The following is a 27,673-nucleotide window of genomic DNA, read 5'->3' on the forward strand; positions in this document are numbered from 1 at the left end:
AATGTCATCCTCTACCCCCTGGCTATTAGGAATAACATCATAGAGGGGTGTACACTTTCTTCGATATTGGGAGTAATATCCTCTCCCCGCCGGATATCAGGAACAAGTCTATTAATTATTAATATTAATAAATATAAGAAAAATTAAGAGTAATCATCAATGTTAATAATCACAATAAAGATAGTAAAAACTAATACTGGTTAAAAATGTTAAAGATTAGTATTAATAATTAATAGTAATATCACTGTTAAAAATAAAATAATGATATCAGCAATAATGTTACTTAAATCAGTACTAAGTGATGCTGGTAATAAAATAATAATTAATATTAAGAACTAATAATATTGTTAAACGTGATTAATGTTAATAATTAATTTTAAGTATGCATAATCATATATTTAAAATAATTATCCATAATTAATAAATGGATTCATATTAATAGTATCATTGATAATTATTAAAATCGATCATTGATGTTTAATAATTAATTATATTATTACTCCTAATACCGCAGGGGGTGTACACCTACCTGTGATGCTGTTCCTAATATCCAGGGACGGAGAGCATGATCTTAGTTTTAATATCGCAGTAGGTGTACACTCACCGCGTGACACTGATCCTAATATAAACAGGGGTAGAGTATGACATGACTCCAAACATAGCAATGAATGGACAGCCACCTGGTGATACTGCTCCTAATATTCATGGAAAGTGTGTATTATATTACTCCCAATATCACAGGGAGGGTACAGCTCTTCTGCGATATTGTTCCTAGTATCCGGTGGGGGAGAGGATGATAATAATTCGCAGGCTGTGTTCACCCGCCCAGTGATATTGTAATTAATATCCTGGGAGGGAGAGGATATTAGTCCCCGTCGAGCAGGAGGCGTACACCCAGTCTGGGATATTGTTCCAAATATCCATGGAGGGGAGCGGTTGATATTACTCCAAATATGGCAGGGGATGTACATCCACCCTGTGACATTCTTCTCAATATCTCAAGGCTGAGAGGCTGATATTACTCCCAGTATCACAGATGCTGTACACCCCTGTGTGATACTCTTCCTGATATCCCGAAGGGGAGAAGACGGTATTAATCCCCATACTGCAGGAGGTGAACACCCACTCTGTGATATCTTTCCGAATTTGCAGGGGTAGAGAGGATAATATTCCCAATGTTGCAGAAGATGTACACACCCCCTCCCCCTGTGATATTATCCTGAATATTCCAAGGCACAGAAGATGATGTTACTCCCAATATCGCAGAAAGTGTACACCCCCCAGGGATGTTGTTCCCATGATCCAAGAGGGGAGAGGATGATACGACTTTCAATATCGCAGGGGTGTACACGCCCCCGGTGATGCTGTTCCTAATTTCCACCTGGGAGAGGATGATATTACTCCCAATATCGCAGGGGTCATAAACACTCATTTGATATTGTTCCTAATATCCAGGCGAGAAGAGGATGATATTCCTCCCTATATTGCAGAGGGTGTACACCCGTCTTTGATACTGTTCGTAATGTCTAGAGGGGGAGATGATATTACTCTCAGAATCGTAAACATGCTGTGTGTCCACCGTGGATCCTAATATCCAGGGAGGGAAATTACTCCCCAAGACGTGGGGGGTCTCCACCTTGCCTGTCACCTTGTTTCTTATACCCAGGGAGGAGAGGATGATATCGCTACCAATATTGAAGAAGTGTACACGCCCCCTGTGATATGGTTCCTAATATCTTCGTTGGGAGAGGATGATATTACTCTCAATATCACAGGGCTTGTCCATCCCGCCTGAGATATTGTTCCTACTATCCAGAATAAGAGAGAATGATATTACTTCCAATAGTGCACGGCGTGTTCCCCGCCATGTGATATTGTTCTCAAGAGCTAAAGGAAGAGAATATTATTCTTTGTACTGCAGGGGGTGTACAACCAACTGCGATATTGTGAGGCACCCCTTGTGAAAACAAGAAAGACTGGAATTTGATGAGACTCCAGTACCACCTGGGCAGCTCTGCCTTCCCCCACAGTCTCTCCAGCTGTGGGTGTAGGAGAACAGCTCTCCGCAGCAGGGTCCCACCCAGGGCTTCAGAGGACTTGATGGATGCACTCTTTCCTTCTGTTAGCAACACCAGGCACGGCTCTCTGCTGTGGATACTAATAAAACATTTTCTCTGTTTAATTTCTGAAAGGAATTTCTCTGGGATTTCCTGAACCATCAGGAGGGTCCCTGCATAAGAGATCATTTAAGCCATGGGGAGATCAACTTACATGAATTTTCAAAAGAAACAACTCATTAGTTGCTTGCATTTTCTGTTGTACTGTTACTCAGATCTGTTGATGAAGGTATACCATCAGTTTTTAAGGTAATTTACAGGGAAGAAAATCATTAATTAGATGAACTCATTCAGCTATGAAAGGATATAGTTTATTTTTCAAATGTAATTAACTATTAATCATCTTTTAGTATATCTGAGTTACAGTATCCTCCATCAGAAAAAAAAGTGACTGGATTACACATAAGTTTATATTCTCTATCACAGATCAATCAATATTAATCTTAGCTAAAATGATTTAACTTGTTTCTTAAAAACACATATGCTGTATGTAACAGCAGCTAAGTATTGAAAATCAAAGAGCAAATTATAAAACAGGATTAACCAAATATTAGGAAATTTTTACAGATGTTTGCTGCATCGATGGGGTAGGATATTTGCATCATCAATAAACTAATTATTTTATTATTTCAAAGTAAATAATTTAGGTTAGAATATTTGTTATTGACATTTTAATCTTTTTTTCAAATTATACATTTGACAGTTATTTTAAAAATGTTTAAATGTTCAAAGAAAAATTACTAGAAATAGAAAAACTAATGTGAAAAGTAACAGCCCTCAAGAATTCCATCTCCCAGAAATAACTACTGTTAATAATTAGGTAGTGTTGCTACCACATTTTTGCTATGAGTGTACCAAAGTGAGTTCGTAGGAAGATACGTTGTGTTTTATAGCTAGCATTTTTCATTAACAGTGTGTTTTTGGCATCTTTGTTCTGTATTATTCTTTTTGTCAGCTGTTTGATATTCCATTTTATCAATATGTTATTATTTACCTAAGCAGTCCTTCATTGATGGATGAGTTGTAATGTTCCTGATGTGGAAAATTCCTAATTATTATGCTGAAATGAACATCTTTGTTCATTTGGGCACTTATGTAAATACTCTTAAAAAGTAAAGTTCTAAGACAAAAGATATCAATAAGGTTTTTAAAATTCTTTTCTTTTATTTATTTTTTTTTTTTTATGAGACAGGGTCTCGCTCTGTCGCCCAGGCTACAGTGCAGTGGTGCAGTCGTGGCTTATGATAGCCTCGACCTCCTGGGCTCAAGCCATCCTCTTGCCTCAGCCTCCTGAGTAGTTGGGACCACAGGCACAAGCCATCATATCCAGCCAAGATTATGTTTTTATTTTCATTCTTTTTTTATGTTTACTAGATGTTTATAATTATTTCATTAATTGCCTATTAATGTATTTTCTCCATTTATTTCAGTTTCATTTTTCCCACTGGTTCATTAGCCTTATTTGTGTATATATTGCTTTGTTATTTGTTCATAGGTTTTGATATTTTTTTTCTCTGGATTCACATTTGGAGTCATTCTGAAAAGAATCTTTGCTTTTCAAAATTAAAAATATAGGTGTACATTTTCCCTGGTACTTCTATTTTTTCTTTTTCTTTTTTTTTTTTTTTTTTTTTTTTTTTTTTTTTTTTTTTGAGACAAAGTCTCACTCTGTCACCCAGGCTGGAGTGCAGTAGCACAATCTCAGCTCACTGCAACCTCTGCCTCCTGGGTTCAAGCAGTTCTCTGCCTCAGCCTCCCGAGTAGCTGGGATTACAGGTGCCTGCCACCACGCCCGGCTAGTTTTTTTGTATTTTTAATAGAGGTGGGGTATCATCATGTTGGTCAGACTGGTCTTGAACTCCTGACCTTATGTTCCACCCGCCTCAGCCTCCCAAAGTGCTGGGATTACAGGCATGAGCCAACGTGCCCTACCTATTTTTTCTTTATTTTCCATTTACGTCTTTGGATCCAACTGGAATTTATTTCATCTTGAGAGTAAGGTACAGAGTCTAGCTTTACTTTAAAAAAAAATTAATAGTTATTATTCTGTGTAAACTTGGACAAACATAAAACCCCAAAAACAAATAAGAACACCTCATGGATTGAGTTAGGGATAATTGACATTTTTCACAATATTGAAGCTTATTCAGGGACACAGTGTCTCTGCATCTTCATTCCTCAAGTCCTTCCATCTACGTGGCACCTCCAGCCTCCCAGGTGGCTGCTCAAGTTGGAAGCCTCAGATTCCTCTCCTCTCTTCATACTCCGTCCTTGGAACAGGTTTTAGAAATATGTTCCACAGTCCAGGCACGGTGGCTCATGACTGTAATCCCAGCACTTTGGGAGGTCAAGGCAGGTGGATCACCTGAGGTCAGAAGTTCGAGACCAGCCTGGCCAACATGGTGAAACCCTGTCTCTACTAAAAATACAAAAACTTGCTGGGCATGGTGGTGGGTGCCTGTAGTCCTGAGAATAGCTTGAACACATAAGGCAGATGTTATAGTGAACCGAGATTGTGCCACTGCTTTCCAGCCTGAATGACAGAGCAAGACTCCGTCTCAAAAAAAGAAAAAGAAAAAAAAAGAAATATGTTCCACATCTGCTTCTTTCTGTCCCTCCTGTGCCACCACCTGGCCATACCGCCTTGGTCCCTCCTTGGAATGTCGCTGGTACTGACTGGTCTGCCCACCGACTTCTGCGAGCCCTTCCCCTTGTCATAACACAGCAGCCAGACTGATCCTTCCCCAACATGTCATCCTCTCCTCAGAAGCCCTCAGATGGGTTCATGTCTTGGAACAGAAGCCAGGTGCTCTGCAGTGGCACATATACACTGCTCTGCAGTGGGATATGTAGGCTGCTCTGCAGTGGCACACATACACCACTCTGTAGTGGGATACATACGCTGCTCTGCAGTGGCACACATATGCCGCTCTGTAGTGGGATACATATACTGCTCTGCAGTGGCACACATATGCCGCTCTGCAGTGGGATACATACGCTGCTCTGCAGTGGCACACATATGCCGCTCTGCAGTGGGATACATACGCTGCTCTGCAGTGGCACACATATGCCGCTCTGCAGTGGGATACATACACTGCTCTGCAGTGGCACACATATGCCGCTCTGTAGTGGGATATATATACTGCTCTGCAGTGGCACACATATGCCGCTCTGCAGTGGGATACATACGCTGCTCTGCAGTGGCACACATATGCTGCGTGTGGGTCTGCCCTGTGGGGACATCACCCGTGCAGGCACATGTGTGTGCCTCCCGTGTTCTGCCCAGCACACTCCCTAGTGCACTCCAGGCTCTCACACATCTGAGTGAAGGGAAGGCCAGCACATTTCTTCCATAGTTAACATCTAGCTACTTGAGTTGTTTGTTTTGTGCTTTTAAGAATTGTAGGTAGCGGGCCGGGTGCAGTGGCTAACACCTGTAATCCCAGCATTTTGGGAGGCCGAGGCAGGTGGTTCACCTGAGGTCAGGAGTTCAAGACCAGTGTGGCCAAACGTGGTGAAACCCCGTCTCTAATAAAAATACAAAAAAATTACCCAGACGTGGTGGTGGGTGCCTGTAATCCCAGCTACTCAGCAGCCTGAAGCTGGAGAATCACTTGAACCTGGGAGGCAGAGGTTGCAGTGAGCTGAGATCGCACCAGTGCACTCCAGCCTGGGCAAAAAGAGTAAGACTGTGTCTCAAAAAAAAAAAAAAGAAAGAAAAAGAAAAAAGAAAAGAAAAAAGAATTGTAGGTAGTTACAGATTTTTTAATTTGTCAACTATCAATTCACTGACTTTGTTTCTCATAGGTTTCAGTTGACTGACTTGGATTTTTAAGTTATGTGGTTATATCAGCTTCAAATGATGTAATTTTATACTTGTAAAAATATGTATGTGCTTAGCAATTAAATGATTATGTGATTTTTTTTAGTTGTATTGTTTTTTAGTTGTATTGCTTTTTAGTGTTTAAGTAACTATTTCCTAGTTAAATTTCCAATTGTTTGGAATCCTTTTTTTCTTATTCATCTCCAGTTTTGTGCACAGAGGGTGGGTGTGGCATTTGTGATCTATTATTGTTAATGGCCTCCATTTAAAATCATTTTATTGGCTGTGATTTCCTTGCCATGTGAAACCTATTTTAGTGAAGCGTTTACTTTTCTAGCTGCAAAAAATTGTTTGAAGAAAGATAATGAGAAATGGGGACTCTAATTGGCCTACAGTTCAATAGAAGAAAACTAAGTCTACCCAAACACGATAGTAGCCACTGTTTTCTCTAAACTAGGAAAAAGCAGCAGTAGAATTGTTGATTAGTCTTGCAGAAGACTATAGTTCTCGCTGCCATCCGGTTTTTCAGCTTAAAAAACAGGTATGCCGAATGCAGGGTGCTGGGAGGGCTGTGTACGTCTCTGAAACCACCTGTCTTTTGCAGAGATGCTGGAAGGGTGCAGTTTGCCTGCTGAGTCAGACTTTGAGTTGGGCAGATCCAGCTTTCTAGCCAGCGTGGTGCTTGCTGTGGCCCTGGCCTGGTTGCTCAGTCTTCTGAGCCTCAAGTTCCGTGTCTCGCTGCTGAAAGTAATGCAGTGCTGATGGCACTGAGGTTTTTAGCGTTAAATGGATGAGCACCGGGAAGTGTTTTTGCTGAATCCCCTGGCAGGCTTTTATTGCTGTAGGCAGTAACGCAGAGCTGGGAGCAGTTTTTATTTGTCAGTGTTGAGTAATGTCAGTTTTTCTTCTCCTACACGGACTAGCTTTTGTTAACTTACTGAAACAAACAATTTTTTAAGCATTTCTGCCAGGAAGTTCCAATTTGGCAATCAGCGAAGGTGTTTTATTCTACATACGGGAGGATACAAGGGTAGTGCAAGGGGATGAAAGAGACAGTCCCCAAGAATATAAGCATCGTGACAGCTGTGCAGGTGAAAATTCACAAATGAGACTACCTCTAAAAGGAAGCTGTAAAATCAACACACAGCGGGTCAGGAGAGATTTGCAAAGGCGCTTTAAGGAAATGGTGCCTTGAGAAGTCGGAGGCCTCCTTGAGAATGCCTTCAGGAAAATACTGTCAGAAGGGGGTTGTCAGCAGTGAAGTTGGGAAAACAGCCTCCTGGAGGTGTGGCTTGGAGGCAGAGCATCGGGCTGCACTGGTCGGATGCCATTCCCCGTTGGCGCCGCAGACCAGCTTTACCAGTGGGGATTGCCATGCTTTCCAAGTGCAAGCCCTTAGGAAGGTGGAGGAGGGAAGATTTAGGAAGGAAGAGGAGCTTCAAGAAGGCAGCCTTTGTCTTCCAACCAGAGCTGCTGAGGCTCCAGACCATCCTCTCCCGTGCCCCACGGTGGCTATTTGGGTCCTTACCACTTCCTGTCCCCCTCCTGGCATCTCACAGGTATTCAGGCAGCTTTGCATCCTGGGCTTCGGTTATTCCTGCTGTTGAGACCACTCACGCTCCATGGTGTCAGCAGCCACGTTTGACTTGCTCATGTGCTAGTGGGTTAGAAATGGGGAGCATCTGCCGAGGGATCTGTCCTGTGGCCTGGCCTGGGTGTGGACGGCTGTGGTCCCCCAGGGCTTCGTGGATGTTGCATCTGAGAAGACTGGAAGTTGGCCAGAGGCCTCATGGGGGTCCTGCAGGGACAGTCTCAAGGTGACAGCGGCTGCACCCCGAGCGCGGCCTGAACTGGAGAGGCACCTGCGCCTCTGACATGGCTTTGCATAACGTGCAGCATCTTCACACCTGCTGTGTTCTGCTGGTTCCAGGCCAGTCACCAGAGCTCGTGCAGATTTGGTGGGGTCCTCCCTCTCAATGGCAGGTGTCGAAAGAACCTGTGAATATGGTCATAGCCATCCCAGACGTTCACTCCCTACCAATCCCCTGGTGGTTTCCCCAGCCTTCCCCCATCTGTAGTGAAGAACTGACACCCACCCTCTGGTTTTAAAATGTTTAGAATTTGTAATAATTTTATAGATACGTATTTTCTAGAGAGTGATGTAACATCCATAATAATCTAAAAACAGATTTTCTAGGAAGTTACCGTGAAATCTACAAAGTCAATAAAACATTTCATCCCAGGTGCTGAGCTGTGAGGAGAGTATCAGGGTTTGGGCTCTGCTGCCTTTCCCCAAAGAACTCAGTTGGGAAGCAGTCAGGTACGTGGCATCCTGGGGCCTGGCTGACCTCAAGCTTGTCTGGTACTGTTAGTTTCAGCAGCATTTCTTCTTTAGCGAGGCTGTTGGAAGATAAAAGGGGAAGGAGGAATTTCTGGGCCTTGGTGGCTGTGAGGAGCTGCAAGTGATGCTGAATGTGATCTTCCAGCTGGCCTGGGGCCCTGGTGGAGACTGAACATGGAACGAGAGGCAGGTTTTGTGGGTAGACAATGGCGTCCATGAGAACTACTGAGTAGGCAGGAAGAAAGATGGGTCTGAAGCTCAGGAGAGAAGTGGGGATGGAGGCATGCATTCTGGAATCGTAGACAACAGCAGACATACTTGTTCAGCAGGAAGAATACGCAGGTGGTTCATCGTCTCATCATCAGTCATCATTGGACTTTGCTTTTGGCATAGGGCATCGTTTCTTTCTCCACTGTCCCGTGATGGTAGCTTTTTACATTTTATATTTGGGGAAACTAAGATTCACAGTCAGGTTGCTGCTCAGTGAACCATTAACCATTATTGTGCATGGGCACTAATGTGGGCATTTTAATTGTCATGTATCTTTAAATATTTTCTATTTTTCAGATTAGAAGATAATTCTGAAACAAATGCCAGCCACTCTTTAATTACAAAAATGACGGATGAGCTGTATCACCATGTGCCTGAGAATCATTGTGTTTTAAAGGACTTGGATCATCTTCCTACTGAGACGTAAGTTCCAGGACATCCTGACAACTGTTGAAACATTGATTCTGCAGATTAGCATAGCAAACTTAGACATTTTCTATGTTTTAGATTTTATAAAGTAGTCTTAGAATCCCACTGTTACTGCTCCAAGAGGAATTATGAGATCAGTTTTGACAATCTCTGTGCAAGCGTGGCACAGCTGATGAGGCTGTGAATGTCACATTCTGTTTGCCACAATTCAGTGTATTTAATTAACACTTGCCGCATGTCACGGTTGTCCCTGCAGACCCACCAGTGATACGCAGCTAGCCCTGGCTCCCAGAAAGCCGCAGCCTTGCAGGTACAGAAGGAGAGTGAGGTACAGGTGAGGATCACAATGCCTGCTCCAAGTCTGGCTCTGTTTGCAGGTGGCCCCAGCTGCTCCGTGAGCTCTGCAGCACACCCTTTCCTACCCTCTTCTGCCCCAGGATTGTGCTGGAAGTGCTGGTTGTGCTCCAAAGCATCGGCAAGCAGTGTCACCACGTGTCTGGCCAGGTCACCATTGCCTCGGAGCTGAGACACAGGCAGTGGGTGGAGAGGATGTTGCGGTCTTGCCAGCGGCAGAACTACCTGCGTATATGGAGTAGGTGTGCGCTCACTTTCCTGTTTTGGAGGGGCACTGTGGGGCAGGAAGTCGTCACAGATGCAGTTCCAGTCCCCACTGAAGACACACACAATAGGCCCCTCACTGAACCCATCGACAGGTGTTGATATACTTGGAGTTCACAACTGAGAGTATGAACCCAACGTATCTGAGACAGGTCTCAATCCTTTTAGAAAGTTTACTTTCCCAGGGTTAAGGACGTGCTGTGACAGCCTCAGGAGATCCTGACAGCATGTGCCCCAGGTACTTGGGGAAAGGCAGGAAAACACAAAGGTGGGGGCTTTCCAGGTTATAGGTGGACAAGAGACAAAGGATTGCATTGTTTTGAGTCTTTCATAGGCCTTTCGGTGAATACACAATTGACTTGTGAGTGGGGGTAGAGGAATAGTGACTTACACCTTAGTGTGGCTCAGTGAAGCTGCATTTTACACAGGGCAGAGGAAGCAATCATATATGTATTTGTGTCAGGTGAGCTGAGGGATGACGCCCTGTCCCACCCCTGGGAAGATCAGCTGGCAACTGCATTGCCAGGATGAAATTCAGCAGAAGTCTTTCCGGGTAGAGATCTTGAGGCCCACGAGGCATTTCCTTGTGGACAAACTGTGAGGGAGGTCTGTATGTAGCTTTTTTCTCTTGTAGCCACCTTATTTAGGAATAAAATGGAAGGCAGGTTTGCCTGAGGCAGTTCCTAGCTTGACTTTTCCCTTTGGCTTAGTGAGTTTGGGGTACTGAGATTTATTTTCCTTGCACAGTGGAAACAAAAGTTAAGTTCCCACAGCATGTTTCTGGTCATAAAAATATTACCAAACTTCTAAAGAAAGACCCAAAACACTTACAGTGTTAAACATTGAGGTACATATGAGCTCTATGGACATTTAAGAAAGATGAATAAAAACAAGTGAGAACTACTCACTGTTTGGCGAGGCAGTGAGTGACGGCAGTCCAGCAGTCCTGTGGTGGTTAAATGAGGCAGTAAATGTTTGCAGAGCGAGACCTCCCCAGGCCCGCCCCCTTCCCCCCACCCACAGCTCCAGCACCAACAGGAACAAATGTGTGGGTCACTGAGCACTTTTGTACCGACACGCACTGTCGAGCACTTGTATGATGATGGTAGACTTTACAAGTTCTTATAATTTGTATTCATTCATTCATTCATTCACTCATTTTCCAACCTGCTCATTCCAGTTCAGAGTTGTGGGTGGCTGGAGCCTATCCCGGCAGCTCCGGGTACAAGGCAGGACCCACCCTGGACAGGACGTGGTTCCTTCGCAGGGCCAGTCACACACCCACACTCACTCTGGGACCATGGAGATGCGCCAGTTCACCTAATGTGCACGGCTCTGGGATGTGGGAGGAAACTGGGGGATGGGAGAAAACCCATGCAGAACGTGCTTCTCCACACAGACCGTGGCCCTCACGGTGTATCGATTTCCTTTCTCACTGATATTGTGATGAAACGGTGTTGAATGAAATGATGTTATCTGAGGACTGTGAGGACTCCCCATGCTGATTTTCATAGAAAGTTATAGTACATACTATTTTAAATAGTGTTTGTAATTTGGCCTATGGAAATGTGGGTTCTATCTACCTAAATGAATATTTGGATTTAGAGTATAACAGCAGATTAACTGGATTTGGATTTAAAATATAACAGCAGATTAACTTAATAGCAGATTAACAGCATTATGGTTCCTTCACTTACAGTGTATATTTTAGAATGTGCTACATCCTTAAGAAATGACCATTTTGGATACATTTCTAGAACTTTTGGGTTGAGTGGTATCTGTGTTTTTAAAGCTTTAAATATATATCACTGAATTCCCCTCCAGAAGGGTGCTACTCAATTTATACTCTTACCAGCAGTTTATAAGACAAGGTCATTCTCTTATTACCACTCTCCAAAACCAGAATATTTTTAAATGTCTCAACTAGTTTCATGGGAAAAATAAGATCTTACTTTAGTTGGGATTTCTTTAATCTGCTGGCATTGAGCCTGCTTTCGTATTGAGGCCATTTGTTTTCCTCTGGTGAGAGTCCCTCCCTAGATGTCAGAGGGCAGGGAGCAGGGGGGCTGCTGTGCACAGACTGGGCCTGCCAGGTGCTCCGTGAGTGTGCAGAGCCCCTGGCAGCGCTGACGTAGACCGTCAGATGTCTGAGAGTCTCAGATGATGACTGATGAGCAAGGAATGCGGACGTGCAGGATGGGCCAGGAGCAAGGGCTACATGGGGCACTCCCGCCAGCCACGGGCCTGGGGGCTGGAAGCAGGCATTGGGCTCTGAGGATTAGGAAAATTATTTTTGAGAAGTTGGGACTTAAGGATGTTGATGAGGTGAAACATCTTTTTCCTGATGAAGGTGGAAAATACCAACATTCCTCACGTTTGAATTTACTTTCATCTGTTTTTAGTATCAGACTACTGTCCCCTGTGCTCAGCCTGATCCGGTTCCTCATTACGCTGGAGTTGGTCAACGTTCATGCTGTTCATGGGAAGAATGCGCGTGAGTATCAGCAGTATCTAAAGTGAGTATGTTCCACTTCTCTGTAGTCGCAATGCATCGTGGGCCAGATTGGGGGTGAGCCTGTAGGAGTGAGACTGGGGCAGCATGAGGGCCACCATCGCCTTGGTGGCCCCACCGCTGTCTCAGCCAAGGGTCTGACATCTGGCCTGCAAGAAGAACTCCCACATCCAAATGTCTCAAAACCACATTTTGTTTGTTTGTTTTTCGAAAACAGAGTTCCATCTGGAAAGGCAGGAAAACACAAAGGTGGGGGCCTCCCAGGTTATAGGTGGACAAGAGACAACGGATTGCATTGTTTTGAGTCTTTCATAAGCCTTTCGGTGAATACACAATTGACTTGTGAGTGGAGGTAGAGGAATAGTGACTTACACCTTAGTGTGGCTCAGTGAAGCTGCATTGTACACAGCGCAGACGAAGCAATCATATAGGTATATGTCTCAGGTGAGCTGAGGGACGAAGCCCTGTCCCACCCCTAAAACTAATCCTAACGCTAACCTAACCCAAACCCAAACCCTAACACAAACCCTAACCCTAATCCTAACCCTAACCCTAACTGCTAACACTAACCCTAACCCTAAAACCCTAACCCTAACCATAAACCCTAACCCTACCCCTAACTCTAACCCTAACCCCTAAACCTAACCCTAACCCTAACCAACCCTAACCCTAACCCAAACCCTAACCCTAACCCTAAACCCTGACCCGCACCCTCACCCTCACCCTGACACTAACCCCTAACCCCTAACCCAGACCCTAACCCTAACCCTAACCCCTAACCCTAATCCCTGACCCTGACCCTGACCCTAACTCTAACCCTAACCCCTAACCCTAACCCTAACCCAACCCTAACCCTAACCATAACCCTAACCCTAACCCCTAACCCTAACCCTAAAACTAACCCTTAACCCTAAACCTAACCCTTAACCCTAACCCTGTAACCCTAACCCTAACCCTAACCTAAACCCTAACCCTAACCCTCTAACCCTAACTCTAACCCCTAACCCTAACCCTGACCCTGACCCTGACCCCAAACCCTGACCCCAACCCTAAAGCCTAATGCTGACCACAAACCCTGACCCTAAACCCTAAACTTGACCCGAACTGCTAACCCCCAACCCTGAACCCTAGCCTTCACCCTGACCCCAAACCCTGACCCCCAACCGTAAAGCCTAACTCTGACCACAAACCCTGACCCTAAGCCTTAACCTTGACCTGAACTGCTAACCCCCAACCCTGAACCCTAGCCTTCACCCTCAACACTAACCCAGACCCTAACTGCTAACACCTAACCCTAACCCCTTTCTACTAAAAATACAAAAAATTACCAGGCATGGGGGAAGGCACCTGTAGTCCCAGCTGTTCAGGATGTTGAGGCAGGAGGATTGTTTGCACTTGGGAGTCAGAGGTTGCGGTGAGCCGACATTGCGCCTTTGCACTCCAGCCTTGGTGACAGAGCGAGACTCCGAGACTCCGTCTAAAAAAAAAAGCAAGCAGCATGTTTGTGCACACCACCTTGTGCACACTGCCTCGCGTTGTCTGTTGTCACGCTTTCAGCGTTTGAACGGATACAAAAACCTGACGTGCTCTAATTGTTATTTCCTTTCTTCTGCTAGGTTTGGGTTTAGTGTACTGTAATATTTAGAATTCCTTATATGGGGCCAGGTGCGGTGGCTCAAGCCTGTAATCCCAGCACTTTGGGAGGCCGAGACAGGCGGATCACGAGGTCAGGAGATCGAGACCATCCTGGCTAACACGGTGAAACCCCGTCTCTACTAAAAAATACAAAAAAAAACTAGCCGGGCGAGGTGGCAGGTGCCTGTAGTCCCAGCTACTCGGGAGGCTGAAGCAGGAGAATGGCTTAAACCCGGGAGGCGGAACTTGCAGTGAGCTGAGATCCGGCCACTGCACTCCAGCCCGGGCGACAGAGCGAGACTCCGTCTCAAAAAAAATAAAAATAGAAATAAAAATATAAAAATTACGTTTCTGACTTAATATCTGTATTCTTTGAGGTAGACATTTATGATTATAAATGTCCTGAACACTCATACGTTATGGTGTATTATATATTCATTTTTGCTTTTCACCATTTATTTTCTAACTTTGTAATATTTTTCCTTGAGTCACATTTAAGAATGTATTATTTGTCACATATTTATGGTTTTTGCAGCTTTTCTTCTTTTGTTGATTTCTACTTTCATTCCATTGTGATAAAAAAATATATATCTGGAAATATTTCAATCTTTTAAAATGTATTAGGACTTATTTTATAGCCTAACATATGGTTTATCCTGGAGAATATTCCATGTGCCATTCAGAAGAATGTGTATTCTGCTGCTATTCTGCTGTTCTGCGTATGTCTGTGAAGTCTATTTGGTATATAGTGCTGACCAAGTTCTCTATTTCCTTACTGATCTTTTGTTGTGTTGTCATATTTATTACTGAACGTAGAGTACTGAAGTCTTCAACAATGATTGTTTAACCGTCTATATCTCCCTTCACTGCTGTCCATTTTTGCTGCATATATTTTGGGACTCTGTTGTTAGTTATGTATAGTTTTATTATATCTTCTTGCAAAACAGAACCTTTTAATATCATAAACTTTTAAAAATTTAAAATCTATTTTGCAGGCCAATAAATAGTCACCTTAGCTCTCATTTGATTAACATTTTCATGGAATAACTTTTTCCATAATTACACTTTTAGCCTTCTTATGACCTTATATCTAAAGTGAGTCTTTTCAGGTAGCATATATTTATAGATGGATGTAGTCTCTTTAATCTGAGCTCCCAATCTCTGCTACTGAGTTTAATCCATTTGCATTTAATGTGATTATTGACAAAGAAAAATGTACTTTGGTCATTTAACTGTTTTTTCTTATATGTCCTACATGCTTTATGCTACTTAATTCCCCCATTACTCCCTTTTAAGCTAACTTTTTGTAGTGTAACATTTTGATATCCTTCTTTCTTTTGCTGTATATTTTCGTTTACATAAGTTGTAACCTTGGGCATTGCAATTAACATTTGAAACTGATAAGTCTAATTTGAATAATGCCAACTTTGTTTCCGCAGCATACAAAACTGTGCTCCTATACATCTCTGTCCCTCCCCCTTTATGTTATTATTGTCACAGATTGCATCTTAACTCACTATATGCTCAGTAACATAGATTTATTATTATTGTTTTATGCATATACCTTTTAAGTAATATTAGAAAAGGAGAGAAGTTATAAGCCAAACCCCAAATGTAATAATCCTGGCTTTTATATTTACCTATAAAGTTACCTCTACTATTGTTATTTTTTTACTACAGCTTCAACTTACTGTCTAATGTCCTTTAATTTCAACTTGAAGGAGCCCCTTTAGCAGTGCTTGACAAGCAGGACTACTGGTAATGAACTCCCTCAGCTTTTGTTTATCTGGATATTTCTTAATTTCTCCTTCATTCTTGAAAGGTAATTTTGCAAAATATAGAATTCACGGCTGACCATTTGTTTTTCTTTTCCTTTGAGGACTTTAAATATGTCATCACACTGCCTTCTGACCTCCACAGTTTCTGAGGAGAAACCAGCTGTTAATCTTACTGATGTGTTGCTTCTCTCTTCAAAATTCTCACTTTATCATTGTGTTTCAATGATTGACTATAATGTTCGTCCTTTGAGTGCATCCTTCTTCAAGGTCACCGACCCTCATGTATTTCCTCAGATTTGGGTGTTTTCAGTCATTTAAAAAATAATTTCTCATAAATAAAAACTTTTCTTTCCTGAATTTTTCAAAGCTTTATTCAATTTTTTCCGGCATATTTTTTTTTTTTTTTTTTTTTACTTTAAGCTCTGGGATACATGTGCAGAACGTGCAGGTTTGTTACATACATATACACGCGCCATGGTGGTTTGCTGCACCCATCACCCTGTCATCTAGACTTTAAATCCCACATGCATTAGTTATGTGTCCTAATGCTCTCCTTCCCCTTGCCCCCAACCCGTCAACAGGACCCAGTGTGTGATATTTCCTTCCCTGTGTCCATGTGTTCTCATTGCTCAATTCCCACTTATGAGTGAGAACATGTGGTGTTTGGTTTTCTGTTCCTGTGCCAGTTTGCTGAGAATGATGGTTTCCAGCTTCATCCATGTCCCTGCAAAGGACATGAACTCATTCTTTTTTATGGCTGCATATTATTTCATGGTGTATATGTGCCACATTTTCTTTATCCAGTCTATCATTAATGGGCATTTGGCTTGGTTCCAAATCTTTGCAATTGTAAATAGTGCTGCAATAAACATACGTGTGCATGTGTCTTCATAGTACAATGATTTATAATCTTTTGGGTATATACCCAGTAATGGGGTTGCTGGGTCAAACACTACACTGACTTCCATAATGGTTGAACTAATTTATATTCCCACCAACAGTGTAGAAGCATTCCCATTTCTCCACAGCCTCGCCAGCATCTGTTGTTTCCTGGCTTTTTAATAATCACCACTCTAACTGGTGTGAGATGGTATCTCATTGTGGTTTTGATTTGCATTTCTCTAGTGACCAGAGACGAGCTTTTTTTCATGTGTCTGTTGGTCGCATAAATGTTTTCTTTTGAGAAGTGTCTGTTCATATCCTTTGCCTCCTTTTTGATGCGATATGCCCCCTTTTTGATGGGGTTGTTTTTCTTGTAAATTTAAGTTCCTTGTAGATTCTGGATATTAGACCTTTGTCAGATGGGTAGCTTGCAAAAATTTTCTCCCATTTTGTAAGTTGCCTGTTCACGCTGATGATAGTTTATTTTGCTGTGCTGAAGCTCTTTAGTTTGATTAGATCACATTTGTCAATTTTGGCTTTTGTTGCAATTATTTTTGGTGTTGTAGTCATGAGGTCTTTGCCCATGCCTACATCCTGAATAGTATTGCCTAGGTTTTCTTCTAGGGTTTTTATGGTTTTGGGTTTTACATTTAAGTCTTTAATCCATCTTGAATTACTTTTTGCATAAGGTGTGAGAAAGGGGTCTAGTTTCTGCTTTCTGAATATAGCTAGCCAGTTTCCCCAGCACCATTTATTAAAGAGGGAATCCTTTCCCCATTGCTTGTTTTTGTCAGGTTTGTCAAAGATCAGATGGTTGTCGATGTATGGTGTTATTTCTGAGATCTCTGTTCTGTTTCATTTGTCTATATCTCTGTTTTGGTATCAGTACCATGCTGTTTTGGTTACTGTAGCCTTGTAGTATAGTTTGAAGTCAGGTAGCATGATGCCTCCAGCTTTGTTCTTTTAGCCTAGGTTAGTCTTGCCTACACGGGCTCTTTTTTGGTTCTATATGAAATTTAAAGTCGCTTTTTCTAATTCTGTGAAGAAAGTCACTGGAAGCTTGATGGGAATATCATTAAATCTATAAATTGCTTTGGGTAATATGGCCATTTTCACAATATTGATTCTATCCATGAGCATGAAATGGTTTTCCATTGTTTTGTGTCCTCTCTTATTTCCTTGAACAGTGGTTTGTAGTTCTCCTTGAAGAGGTCCTTCACATCCCTTGTAAGTTGTATTCCTAGGTATTTTATTCCCTTTGTAGCAATTGTGAATCGAGTTCACTCATAACTTGGCTCTTGGTTTGTCTACTGATGTATACGAATGGTTGTGATTTTTGCACATTGATTTTGTATCCTGAGACTTTGCTGAAGTTGCTTATCAGCTTAAGGAGTTTTTAGGCTGAGACAATGGGGTTTTCTAAATATACAATCATGTCATCTGCAAACAGAGATAATTTGACTTCCTCTCTTCCTATAGGAATATGCTTTATTTCTTTCTCTGATTGCCCTGGCCAGAACTTCCAATACTATGTTGAATAGGAGTCTTGTGCCAGTTTTCAAAGGGAATGCTTCCAGCTTTTGTCCATTCGGTATGATATTGCCTGTGGGTTTGTCATAAATAGCTCTTATTATTTTGAGATATGTTCCATCAATACCTAGTTTATTGAAAGTTTTTAGGATGAAGGGATTTTGAATAATATTGAGTAATTGAACACCAACATGGCTTCACCTTACTCCAACAGTGAAATTGCTCATATGAAGGTCACCAGTAAGCTCAAAAGGCCTCATCTGCCTTCATTATTTGACCTCTCAGCAACTTTTAAAGTATCAGATCATGCTCTACGATCAAGACATTTTCCTTGGCCGGGCGCGGTGGCTCAAGCCTGTAATCCCAGCACTTTGGGAGGCCGAGACGGGCGGATCACGAGGTCAGGAGATCGAGACCATCCTGGCTAACACGGTGAAACCCCGTCTCTACTAAAAAAAATACAAAAAACTAGCCGGGCGAGGTGGCGGGCGCCTGTAGTCCCAGCTACTCGGGAGGCTGAGGCAGGAGAATGGCGTGAACCCGGGAGGCGGAGCTTGCAGTGAGCTGAGATCTGGCCACTGCACTCCAGCCTGGGCCACAGAGCGAGACTCTGTCTCAAAAAAAAAAAAAAGAAAAAAAAAACACATTTTCCTTTCTCACTTCTTGATGACACCACATAAAACTAGTTTTCCTCCTTTTCACAAGCCAACTTTTTGGGTTTGCTTTTTTGTTTGAGACAGGGTCTCACCCTGTCACTCAGGTAATACATCCGAAATGATAGACTTGAATAGGAATAGTAATTGAAAGTCCAAGACTTCAGATCTGTCAGTAGATAATTTTGGACTCAAGCCTGGGATAGGTCACTTGCTAGCTGGGAGCCTAGGCAAGATATTTTACTTTCTAATTTTCAGTTTCCTCATGAGTAAAATGTGGGCACTAGAGTTATTGGTTGGTAAGGGTTAAATGAGCTGGTATGGTAATAGCTTAGTCACACCACACTGTTCTCAGAATATTTCATTTCAGTTTAGTGAATATGGGTCCTTATTGTACAAGGGATTAAGATAAATTTATAGAATAAATAAATTTTCTAACTACAACTTCTCACCATCATATAGTTTTTAACCTCCATGAGGAATATGAGTTCAACATCTCTATAACTTTTTTTTTTTTTTTTTTTTTTTTTTTTTTTTTTTGAGACGGAGTCTCGCTCTGTGGCCCAGGCTGGACTGCAGTGGCCAGATCTCAGCTCACTACAAGCTCCGCCTCCCGGGTTCACGCCATTCTCCTGCCTCAGCCTCCCGAGTAGCTGGGACTACAGGCGCCCGCCACCTCGCCCGGCTGGTTTTTTGTACCTTTTAGTAGAGACGGAGTTTCACCGGGTTAGCCAGGATGGTCTCGATCTCCTGACCTCGTGATCCGCCCGTCTCGGCCTCCCAAAGTGCTGGGATTACAGGCTTGAGCCACCGCGCCCGGCCCTCTATAACTCTTAATATAAAATATTGAACTGATATGATTTGACTGTTTCCCCACCCAAATCTCATAAAGAATTTTAATCCCCACCCTAACCCTAACAATCCTCACCCTATGCTATCCCTAACCTAACTGAAAATGTTAAGAGCCTAACAGTTGAGTGAATAAATGATGACTGATCCTAAAGCAATTAAGTAAATAATTCATTAGGGAATTATTAAAGAATTAAGAATTAATATTCCACAAATACTCACTGTGTCTCAATGATGCTCCTTGGTGTTCCCAGGCTTTTCTTAACCACCCCCACTTAAGCTTTGCAACCACCCCATGGCAGGTCCTAGCACCATCCCCATTTTGCAGGTGAGAGGTTTGTGAACCTGCCTAGGGTCACACACCTGGGCAGTGTCAGGCCTGAATTTCAGCAGGCACAGGTGGTGTCAGGAGAGACGCTGATGTCATAACAGTACAAGGAAAAGGAGGAGCAGGAGTGAGCAAGGCGTGATGGCCAGACATGCCATGGGCTGACCCTACATGAACTCTGCCCCACAGCTGGCCAGGCTACACTTTTCCTGTCCTTACGTCGAGTTTTCACTTCATCATAGGAAGAGCACGGAGCGCAGGGAGAGTGTCCAAACAGCACTGGTACGGACTAAGAACTAGAGACTTTGGCTATCACCGACTCAGTGAAAAGCAATCAGACAAAATACTAGAAATAAACCACAGGGACAGCTGGCTTTGTCTTTAGGTGTCGGGCCTGCATGTGTTTCCTTCTAAGTCTGTCCCCTCATTCTCCAAAGCAGACATGAACTCGGGTGATGAGTCAGGCTGCAGGAGCAGTGTGGGGTCACAGGAAGCCCCCCCCCGACCCCGGTCCCCGATGTGGGCTCCTTGCTGGTGACTTCCCCCTCCCTGGGGTCTGACCTTGTCCCCATGTCGGGGTCCTAGCACCCCCGCACCCACTCCACGCTCCAGTCTCATCTGAGGAGAGAGAGGAACTGATCACGTGAGATGGTCCCATGGCCACGGGATGACAGTACCTGGCAGCCAGTGGCTTTGAAACTGTCTCAGCTCCAGGAAAGTCCGGGGCTGAGGCCAGCAGCTCCCACGGTCCTTGGATTGTCTCTGGCGATTGTGGAGGCCCCTTTTCCTCACGTCCCTCTGCAAGTGATGAGATGGGAGGGGAGGCTTAGCGAGGCTCCGGGTCCCAGTCTCCTTCCCAGCAGCCAAGAGCAGCCCTGCTGGCTGGAAAAGGCTGTTGCCACGGGGCCATCCCAGTATTCTTTCTTTCTTGGCATGTCTTTGGTCCGAACCAACAATCCATTACTATCAACCAAGACACCCCAAAACCTAGTGCTTGGTTCACCTCTCAAATATACTCACTGAACCCTCCTCTGGCCACACGATGCCGTCGTCTCCAGCTCAGCTCCTGGCCCTGCCACACAGTGACCTCGAAATGCAAATGGGCAGCCACAGCTCCGTTTCCAGCCGCGCTGGAGGTTTTGCTGTTTGGAGGCAGGAGGACTTGTCCTTCAGATAAGCCTGACAGCTAAGCAGGTGCGCAACCGGTCTGCCAACCGCTGGTGATGCCAAACATCCCTTTCCCGGGGCATGAAGCCAGCCCAGCTGCCACTCCTTGGGCACAGGTGCGCGCGGAGGCGGCTGTGACAGCTCATTCCACCGAGAGGGAGCGGGAGCCCAGCCGAGCCTCTGTGCGGACAGCAGGGACGGCACTCGGTGCACGGCGCCCTAGATGAAGGAACGAGTCCGGAGCAAGAGCTCGGAGAGGCAGAGAGCGCTCCGCGTGGGCGGGACCCGCAGCCGCTGCCTCCCCAGACTGCCCCCTCCCGGGCCCGCCCGGCGCCGTTGGGGCCATTTGCGCAGCCGCACACACGTCCCGCCGGGCGGGCCCCGCTCCACCCGGACAAAGCGCCCGGGGCCCCCCGAGTCCCTGCAGCGTCAGGGCCTGCGGAACCGCGCGGCCTTTGCCCCACAAAACCACCGCGCGGCGGCAGAGCGCTTCTGCCCGCGTCGCAAGGAAACGAGCCGCACCCCCCAGCCTGCGTTTCCGTTTCCCGGAGAGACCCCGGGCTCCCTCCTCCGAGGACAGGAACGCAACGCACTGGCAGAGCTCGCGGATTGGCTGGGGGAGAGAAGTGGGCGGAGTGAGCACTAGGAGATGCTGTCATTATATAAGAAAGAGAAGTGGGCAGTGTGGGCACCGGGTAGAGCCTGCTGGGTGGATAGGAGCGAGAAGCAGGCGGAGCTGGCACTGAGATCCTGCAATTGGACAGGCGTGAAGTGGGTGGGGCGAGCACTGAGGAGACCCTGCCAATTGGACAAGAGAGAGAAGTGGGCGGAGTGAGCATTGGTAGAGCCTGCTGATTGGGCAAGAGTCAGGAGTGGTAGGAGCAAGGACTGCGGAGAAGGCTGCTATTGGATGTTAGGGAGAAGAGGGCGGAACAAGAAGGTGGAGAGCTCTGCCGATTGGACAGGCGAGATAAGTAGGAGGAGCGCGCAATGAATGGAGCCAGCCCTGAAAAGAGCCCTGACAACTGAACAGGCGAGAGCAGTGGAACCAGAATTAGGGTTACGGTCACGGTGACAACCAGAAAGGAAATTACAGCAGGGATGCCCACCGCACCAACCGAAAACTATGACCCGAGTCCTAACCCGCCCTAACCCAGCCAAAACCAAACTCCAAACCCTCACTAAATGAGAAACGCTGACCCAGACCCAGACCTGGACCTAGTGCGACCCCAAGCGTGAACCCTAACCCCTAACCCCTAACCCCTAATCCTGATCCTAGACCCTAACCCTGACGCTGACCCTGAGGGGAGACATAGAGGAAAGAGATTGAGAGGTTTGCACATTCAGTGATATACATTTTCTTCGTTAGTCGATGTTAGAAAGCAAAGGCTTGTATCTCTTGAGAAGTTTCTATCTGACCTAAAGAATGATGTACAATAAACTATTCAATAAACTGTGTTAGGAAGGTTTTCTCCCCCTCAAAACCTACACAATACGTGTCTTAAAGTACCTTCCAACATTTAACTCCCTTGGAGACCCAGACAGGGGCTGGCGTTTGAGTCAATACTCCACAGTTGTTTGGTGGATGAGTGGACAACAGCACGGCCAACAGGTTCTGGTGCAAAAAGTCTTGGGTGGCCTCAGTTTGAATCCTGCTTCTGCCATCGACCAGCCGTGTGATTCGGTACAAGTATTTTAACCTCTCTGGTCCGCAGTTTCCCCATCTGTAACTTGAGGTCCTACCTCAAATGGGTGCCTGGTGAAGAGTAACAAGACTATATCCGGAGTAGGTTTCAGTTGCCTTTTCCTCCGTCTTTCCCCCTCCCCTCCATCCCTTACAAATCCTTCCCCCCCCCACCCCCCCACAGGGTCTCCCTCTGTTGCCCAGGCTGGAGTGCAGTGGCATGATCTTGGCTCACTGCAATCCCCACTTCCCAGGCTCAAGCAATCTTCCTCCTCCTACCTCATCCTTCCGAATAGCTGGAGCTACAGGTGTGTGCCACTACGCCAGGCTAATTGTCATTTTGTGTGTGTGTGTGTGTGTGTGTGTGTGTGTGTGTGTGTGTGTGTGTGCGTGTGTGTGTGTGTGGAGACAGGGTGTCTCCATGTTGACCAGGCTGCTCTCAAACTCCTGGCCTCAAGCAATCCTCCCACCTCGACCTCCAAAAGTGCTAAGACTTACAGGCGTGAGCCACCGCCCCCACCCCCTTCAAATCTATTACAAGGTGAGCGTCTCGCCAAGGCAATGAGATCGCAATATGATGTTTCCATTTACTTTGGATTATATGTCATTATAAATATTAACAAATAAGACTCCAAAAGGACACCTTCGGGTAGGTCAGACCAAAGTACAAAACTTGTGTGTGGGGCTGCAGTTTGAGGGCAGTGTCTGCAGCCGTCACATTGTAGCAAAACGGTGTTAAGCAGTGCACGAGAGTCTGCGTCGACGACAGCCAGAGTCCATGCATCGGGAGGTTCACTCGGTTTGCGAAGAACGGGCAGGGCATGCACGGCCTGGGTTCGGCGGGCGGGCGGGCGGGCCGGGGCGCAGTTCCCCAGGTTCGCCACTAGAGGTCAGGAGGTGACCGCTTCGGGGCTGGAAGACGGGCCCGTCGGGGATTGGCTAGTGCCGGCGGAGGGCGGGGCGGAGAGTGGGGCGGGGCGGAGAGCGGGGCGGGGCGGAGGGCGGGGCGGGGCGGAGGGCGGGGCGGGGCGGAGGGCGGGGCGGGGCGGAGGGCGGGGCGGGGAGTGGGGCGGAGAGCGGAGGGCGGGGGAGGGGGCGGGGCGGGCGGGGCGTCGCCTGTTCGCTGACATCTGGAATGACTTTTTTTTTTTTTTTTGGCATCAGATTTCCTGTCTTTGTGGGGCTGATGGACCCCAGTAAAGATGCCCGTTCGGGGTCAAAGGCAGAGCCGCTTCTGCAGCTTCTCAAAGCGTTTTTTTTGTGGGTTTTTTTTCTTTGAGACGGAGTCTCGCTCTGTCGCCCAGGCTGGTGCAGTGATGTGATCTTGTCTCACTGCAAGCTCCACCTCCCGGGTTCAAGCGACTCTCCTGCCTCAGCCTCCCGAGTAGCTGGGACTACAGGCACGCGCCACCACACCCGGCTAATTTTTGTATTTTTAGTAGAGACGGGGTTTCGCCATGTTGGCCAGGCAGGTTTCAAACTCCCGACCTCAGGTGATCCTCCCGCCTCGAACTCCCAAAGTGCTGGGATGACAGGCGGGAGCCATCCCGCCCGGCCTCAAAGCGCTTTAACAGAAAGACAATCTGCACGGGATCTAGAAGGGTGCTGGGATCCTGGGGAAGGAAGTTTCCGAACTTCCTGGGGGGTTCCCGCCCGAGTGCCCGTGCTGCCCCCGGGATGGCCAGTGAGCCCGCCTCCCAGCCTGACTCCCCGTCTGTCAGGCCCAGCCCCATTTGTGCAGCCTGGGCGGTAGAGGACCCTGGACTGGGGGGCTGGAGCTCTGGGTTCTTGCCCCAGCTGTGCCCCAGCAGGCCCCGTCCGCCCACAGGCCCCAAGTTCCCCATGTGCCTATAAGGAAGTCATGCTGGGTGGAGGGTGCAGCCTCTTCTAGCTTTGCCATTCACTTCTGTGTCTTCAGAGAGGCTGTCAAGTCTCCTCTCTGAATGAGACCCACAAAAAAAGCAAAGCTAAGACGATGCCCAGAACTTACGTAGACACCAGGCCTTTTAGAAATAGACCACCTCTTACCTTAGGCCCCCCGAGGATGCCCATTCTGTGTGGAGAAAAGAGGGGCCCTTGCCTCAGCCCCCAGAGGCTAGGGTGGGGTGGCTGAATTTTGGGGCCTGGTTAGGCACCTCTGGGGAAGCCTGAAGTAGCACAGATGGTTTCAAAGCCAGCGGACGAGGAGGCAGGACAGTGGCAAGACCCCAGGTCTCCATCATGCACCGAGCTTACTGAGCCTACACCTGGGGTCTCCGCTGAGTCTCTGACAGACCAGGAGGGAAGGGACTGGGGGTACCGACCCCCAGAGAGAGAAAGTGGCAGTCATAAGACCTGGGTTTGAGTCCTGGCTCACCCCTTCCTGGCTCTGTGGCCTTGGCAAACTACTCAGACTCTGGGAACATGTTTCACCTGCAAGATGGGGATGAGAATCAAATCCACCTTGCAGGGCTGTGAAGATGCGTCCAGACAAGTGCATGCAAACGCTTTCACACACAAAACCCTTCCTAAAGGTGGGCAGACAAGGCTCCATGAGCAGCAGGTGGCCAGGGACCATGTGGGGCTGGGGTCCTGTTTTCCCTGCAACCTGGGAAAGGCATGATGGGCACTTGGTGGGATTCAAATCATGACCCTGCACCTCAGGTGGTGGTGTGCTTTGTGTCTGCAGTGGAAGTTCCCACCATCGTGCCTGTCAGTCCCTCTAACGGTGTTGAAGGGGTGGGCAGCAGGCGGGTGAGCCCCAGGCTAGCAGCTAGCAGGACCTCTCTCATGTGAGCTCAGCACAGCAATTCCCCTGAAGTGTCGGGTCCAGCACTCTGGGCTGGGGGCTGTGGATCCTGGTTCCAGCCCTGTGGGGGCTGGAAGGCCCTGAGCACGTCACCTAACCTCTCTGGGCCTCTGTTTCCATCACACGCTGATGGGCTGAGCAAAAGGAGTCTGGCTGTGCAACACCTTGGCTCTGCATTTGTTCACCCAGTGTTCCTGGGGGCCCCTTGGTAGGCAGGGAAAGTTTGTGGGCTTCAGGCATGGGCCCCAAGACTCAGATACTCTCAAGCCTCCTGCAGAGCCGAACTCAGGGAAGCAGACAGGCCCACCAGGCAGGGCGATTCCTGCTCAGCTCCTGGAGGGTGGAGCCAGCCCCACAGGCCTCCCCAGAGACAAGGCCCTGGACTGCCACTGATTACTCCCAGAAGGGACATCTGTGGTGGTGGTAGGACCAAGATGCCATGAGCAAGCACCTGGAGGCCCCCAGTACTCAGTGTGAGCCAGGAAGTGGAGGGGAAGGGAAAGGGCAGAGGGAGGACGTATAGCTTTTGCTTTTTCTCCAAGCACAAGGGACCCTTTCTCCACTGCAGTTGACCTGATGCTTACGCCGGGAAGGAGTGGCGGGCTCCGTCCTCCAGGTCCCTCAGGAGTGGAAAGAGATCAAAGTGGGAGACTTGGGTCTGAGGTCTGAACTTGGCCCCGCACCAGCACCAGTTTATCCTGGTGCTTCCATCACTTCCCCCACCTCCTGCCTCGAGCCTCACACCTTCCTAACAAACCCTGCCTCGGAGAGGAGACCCTGGGTCCACAGTTCCCAGCCCCATCGGCCTTCTCTCTCCTCCAGGCCTTTTTAGACCTAGAACTCCCCACTCACCCTCCAAGGCCTTACAGAAGCACCGCTTCCTCCAGGAAGCCTTCCCTGACCTCCCAGCAGTCAGCAGAGCCCGTGGTATTTGCAGACTGGCCAGGCTGGTCTCGGTATTTCTCGCCCCAGTTGCAGTGGTTTGTTCCCAGCTCCCTCACTAGACAGAAACTCCCTGAGGGCAGGCCCTGTGTCTCACCCTCCCGCAGGGCTTGTGGAATCACTGTGGAAGCCTGTGCCAATTTACCCTCATCAGGAGCCTCCGGGAACTCCGCAGACTTTCCTCCATCGGCCCAGCAGCGATGGAGATGAGGGATGCGGTCAGCCTTCCTTGGGCTGGAGCAGTCGGTCTTCAAGGTCCCATCCTCCACCTGTCTGTCTGCTCACCACCTCCCTCCTCTGTTCCCACTGTCCCCCAGGGTGCCCCCACACTCCTGTCCCCTCAGCCTGGGCTGGCCTCCAGAAGGTCTTTGCTCCCGGATGGGCCTGTCCCCTTCCCCTGGGCAGGTGCTGAGGTCTCCTTCCACCATCAGCCCCTTGGGCCCCAGAGGGCTGAGAGTACCCCTAGCTGCCTGCCCTCCCCGTCCCAGAGCGGCTGAGCCCTCCACGTCCTCCGAGCGGGGACTGCAGTGGCTCTGGGTCCAAGCAGGGGTTCTGGATCCCCCAGTGTGGGGGCCACAGGCCTTGGTGGCTGCTGGGGAAGCCTGGGCCGGCCGTGCTGGGCGCAGGTGGTGGTGGGGGTGGCAGTGGCAGGCGGGCGTCAGTCGCTGAGCGCGGCCCCCGGGAGCTCGCTGGTGAGTGTGTGCCAGCGCTCGATGCGCTTGTCCTTGTTCTTCAGGCAGTCAAACCAGTGCTTCAGGCGCTCCCCCTTGGCGTTGATGCCCAGAACCACGCCACCTGCGGGAGGACAGGAGGGGCAGCCGGGCACAGGGACCCCCGACTCCCAGGCGTGGGACCCGTGCCCCCTCCCAGGTTCTGTGCTCAAAGGCCAGCCTCTCCCACTGCCTGCTGGGTTCCGAGCATGAACAGGACCTGCCCTCCATGCCACACTCCAGCCCCGTCAGGGCCCAGCCATCCTGTCCCTCTTCCACCAGGGCAGGGATAGGGGCAGGGTGCAGAGGCAGTGTCAGGGGTCAAGGAATGGGGCCCGAAGGGGGGGAGAAAGGGCCGGGCAGCCCCACTGTGCGCAGCCACCAGGCCCACCAGGAATCTGGGGCCTCTAGGGTTCAGAGTCCAGCCCGAGGCACTGCCCATCATCGTCTCTTGTCTGTGCTCCACCACACAGTGCTGTGTGGCCCTCCCAGAACGCCTTCCCTCTCTGGGCCTGTCTCTTCCTAGGGCACAGCGCTCAGGCTGGAGAAGGTCTGAGGCCCCTCAGGTCTGGGGGCAGGTGGTCCGTGGCTCCAGCTTCCCCCAGGGACCAGGAAGG

At 47.5% G+C, this 27,673-nt stretch overlaps 1 protein-coding gene and 2 long non-coding RNA genes across 4 annotated transcripts in view; 2 read left to right on the plus strand and 1 right to left on the minus strand.

Annotated features, from left to right (window-relative positions):
- The first annotated feature begins 2,166 nt into the window (after nucleotides 1-2,166).
- On the plus strand, nucleotides 2,167-10,287 carry LOC114673025 (uncharacterized). Its single transcript, XR_013405875.1, has 2 exons — nucleotides 2,167-8,974; nucleotides 9,358-10,287. It is a non-coding gene; the product is annotated as an uncharacterized LOC114673025 (long non-coding RNA).
- Nucleotides 10,288-10,549: 262 nt separating this feature from the next.
- On the plus strand, nucleotides 10,550-18,558 carry LOC106993851 (uncharacterized). The gene is made up of 3 exons (XR_003723564.2): nucleotides 10,550-12,092; nucleotides 15,426-15,503; nucleotides 15,625-18,558. It is a non-coding gene; the product is annotated as an uncharacterized LOC106993851 (long non-coding RNA).
- Nucleotides 18,559-24,040: 5,482 nt separating this feature from the next.
- Nucleotides 24,041-27,673, minus strand: part of DOC2B (double C2 domain beta) — a 54,291-nt gene continuing 50,658 nt past the window's right edge. For both annotated transcript variants that reach the window (XM_077969737.1, XM_028835823.2), the window contains exon 9: nucleotides 24,041-27,141. In XM_077969737.1, the coding sequence (XP_077825863.1) occupies nucleotides 27,005-27,141 (137 nt within the window). In that variant the 3' untranslated portion in view covers nucleotides 24,041-27,004. The remainder of the gene's footprint in view (nucleotides 27,142-27,673) is intronic.

Source organism: Macaca mulatta, chromosome 16 (assembly GCF_049350105.2).
Source record: "Macaca mulatta isolate MMU2019108-1 chromosome 16, T2T-MMU8v2.0, whole genome shotgun sequence".
NCBI classification, from domain to species: domain Eukaryota; kingdom Metazoa; phylum Chordata; class Mammalia; order Primates; family Cercopithecidae; genus Macaca; species Macaca mulatta.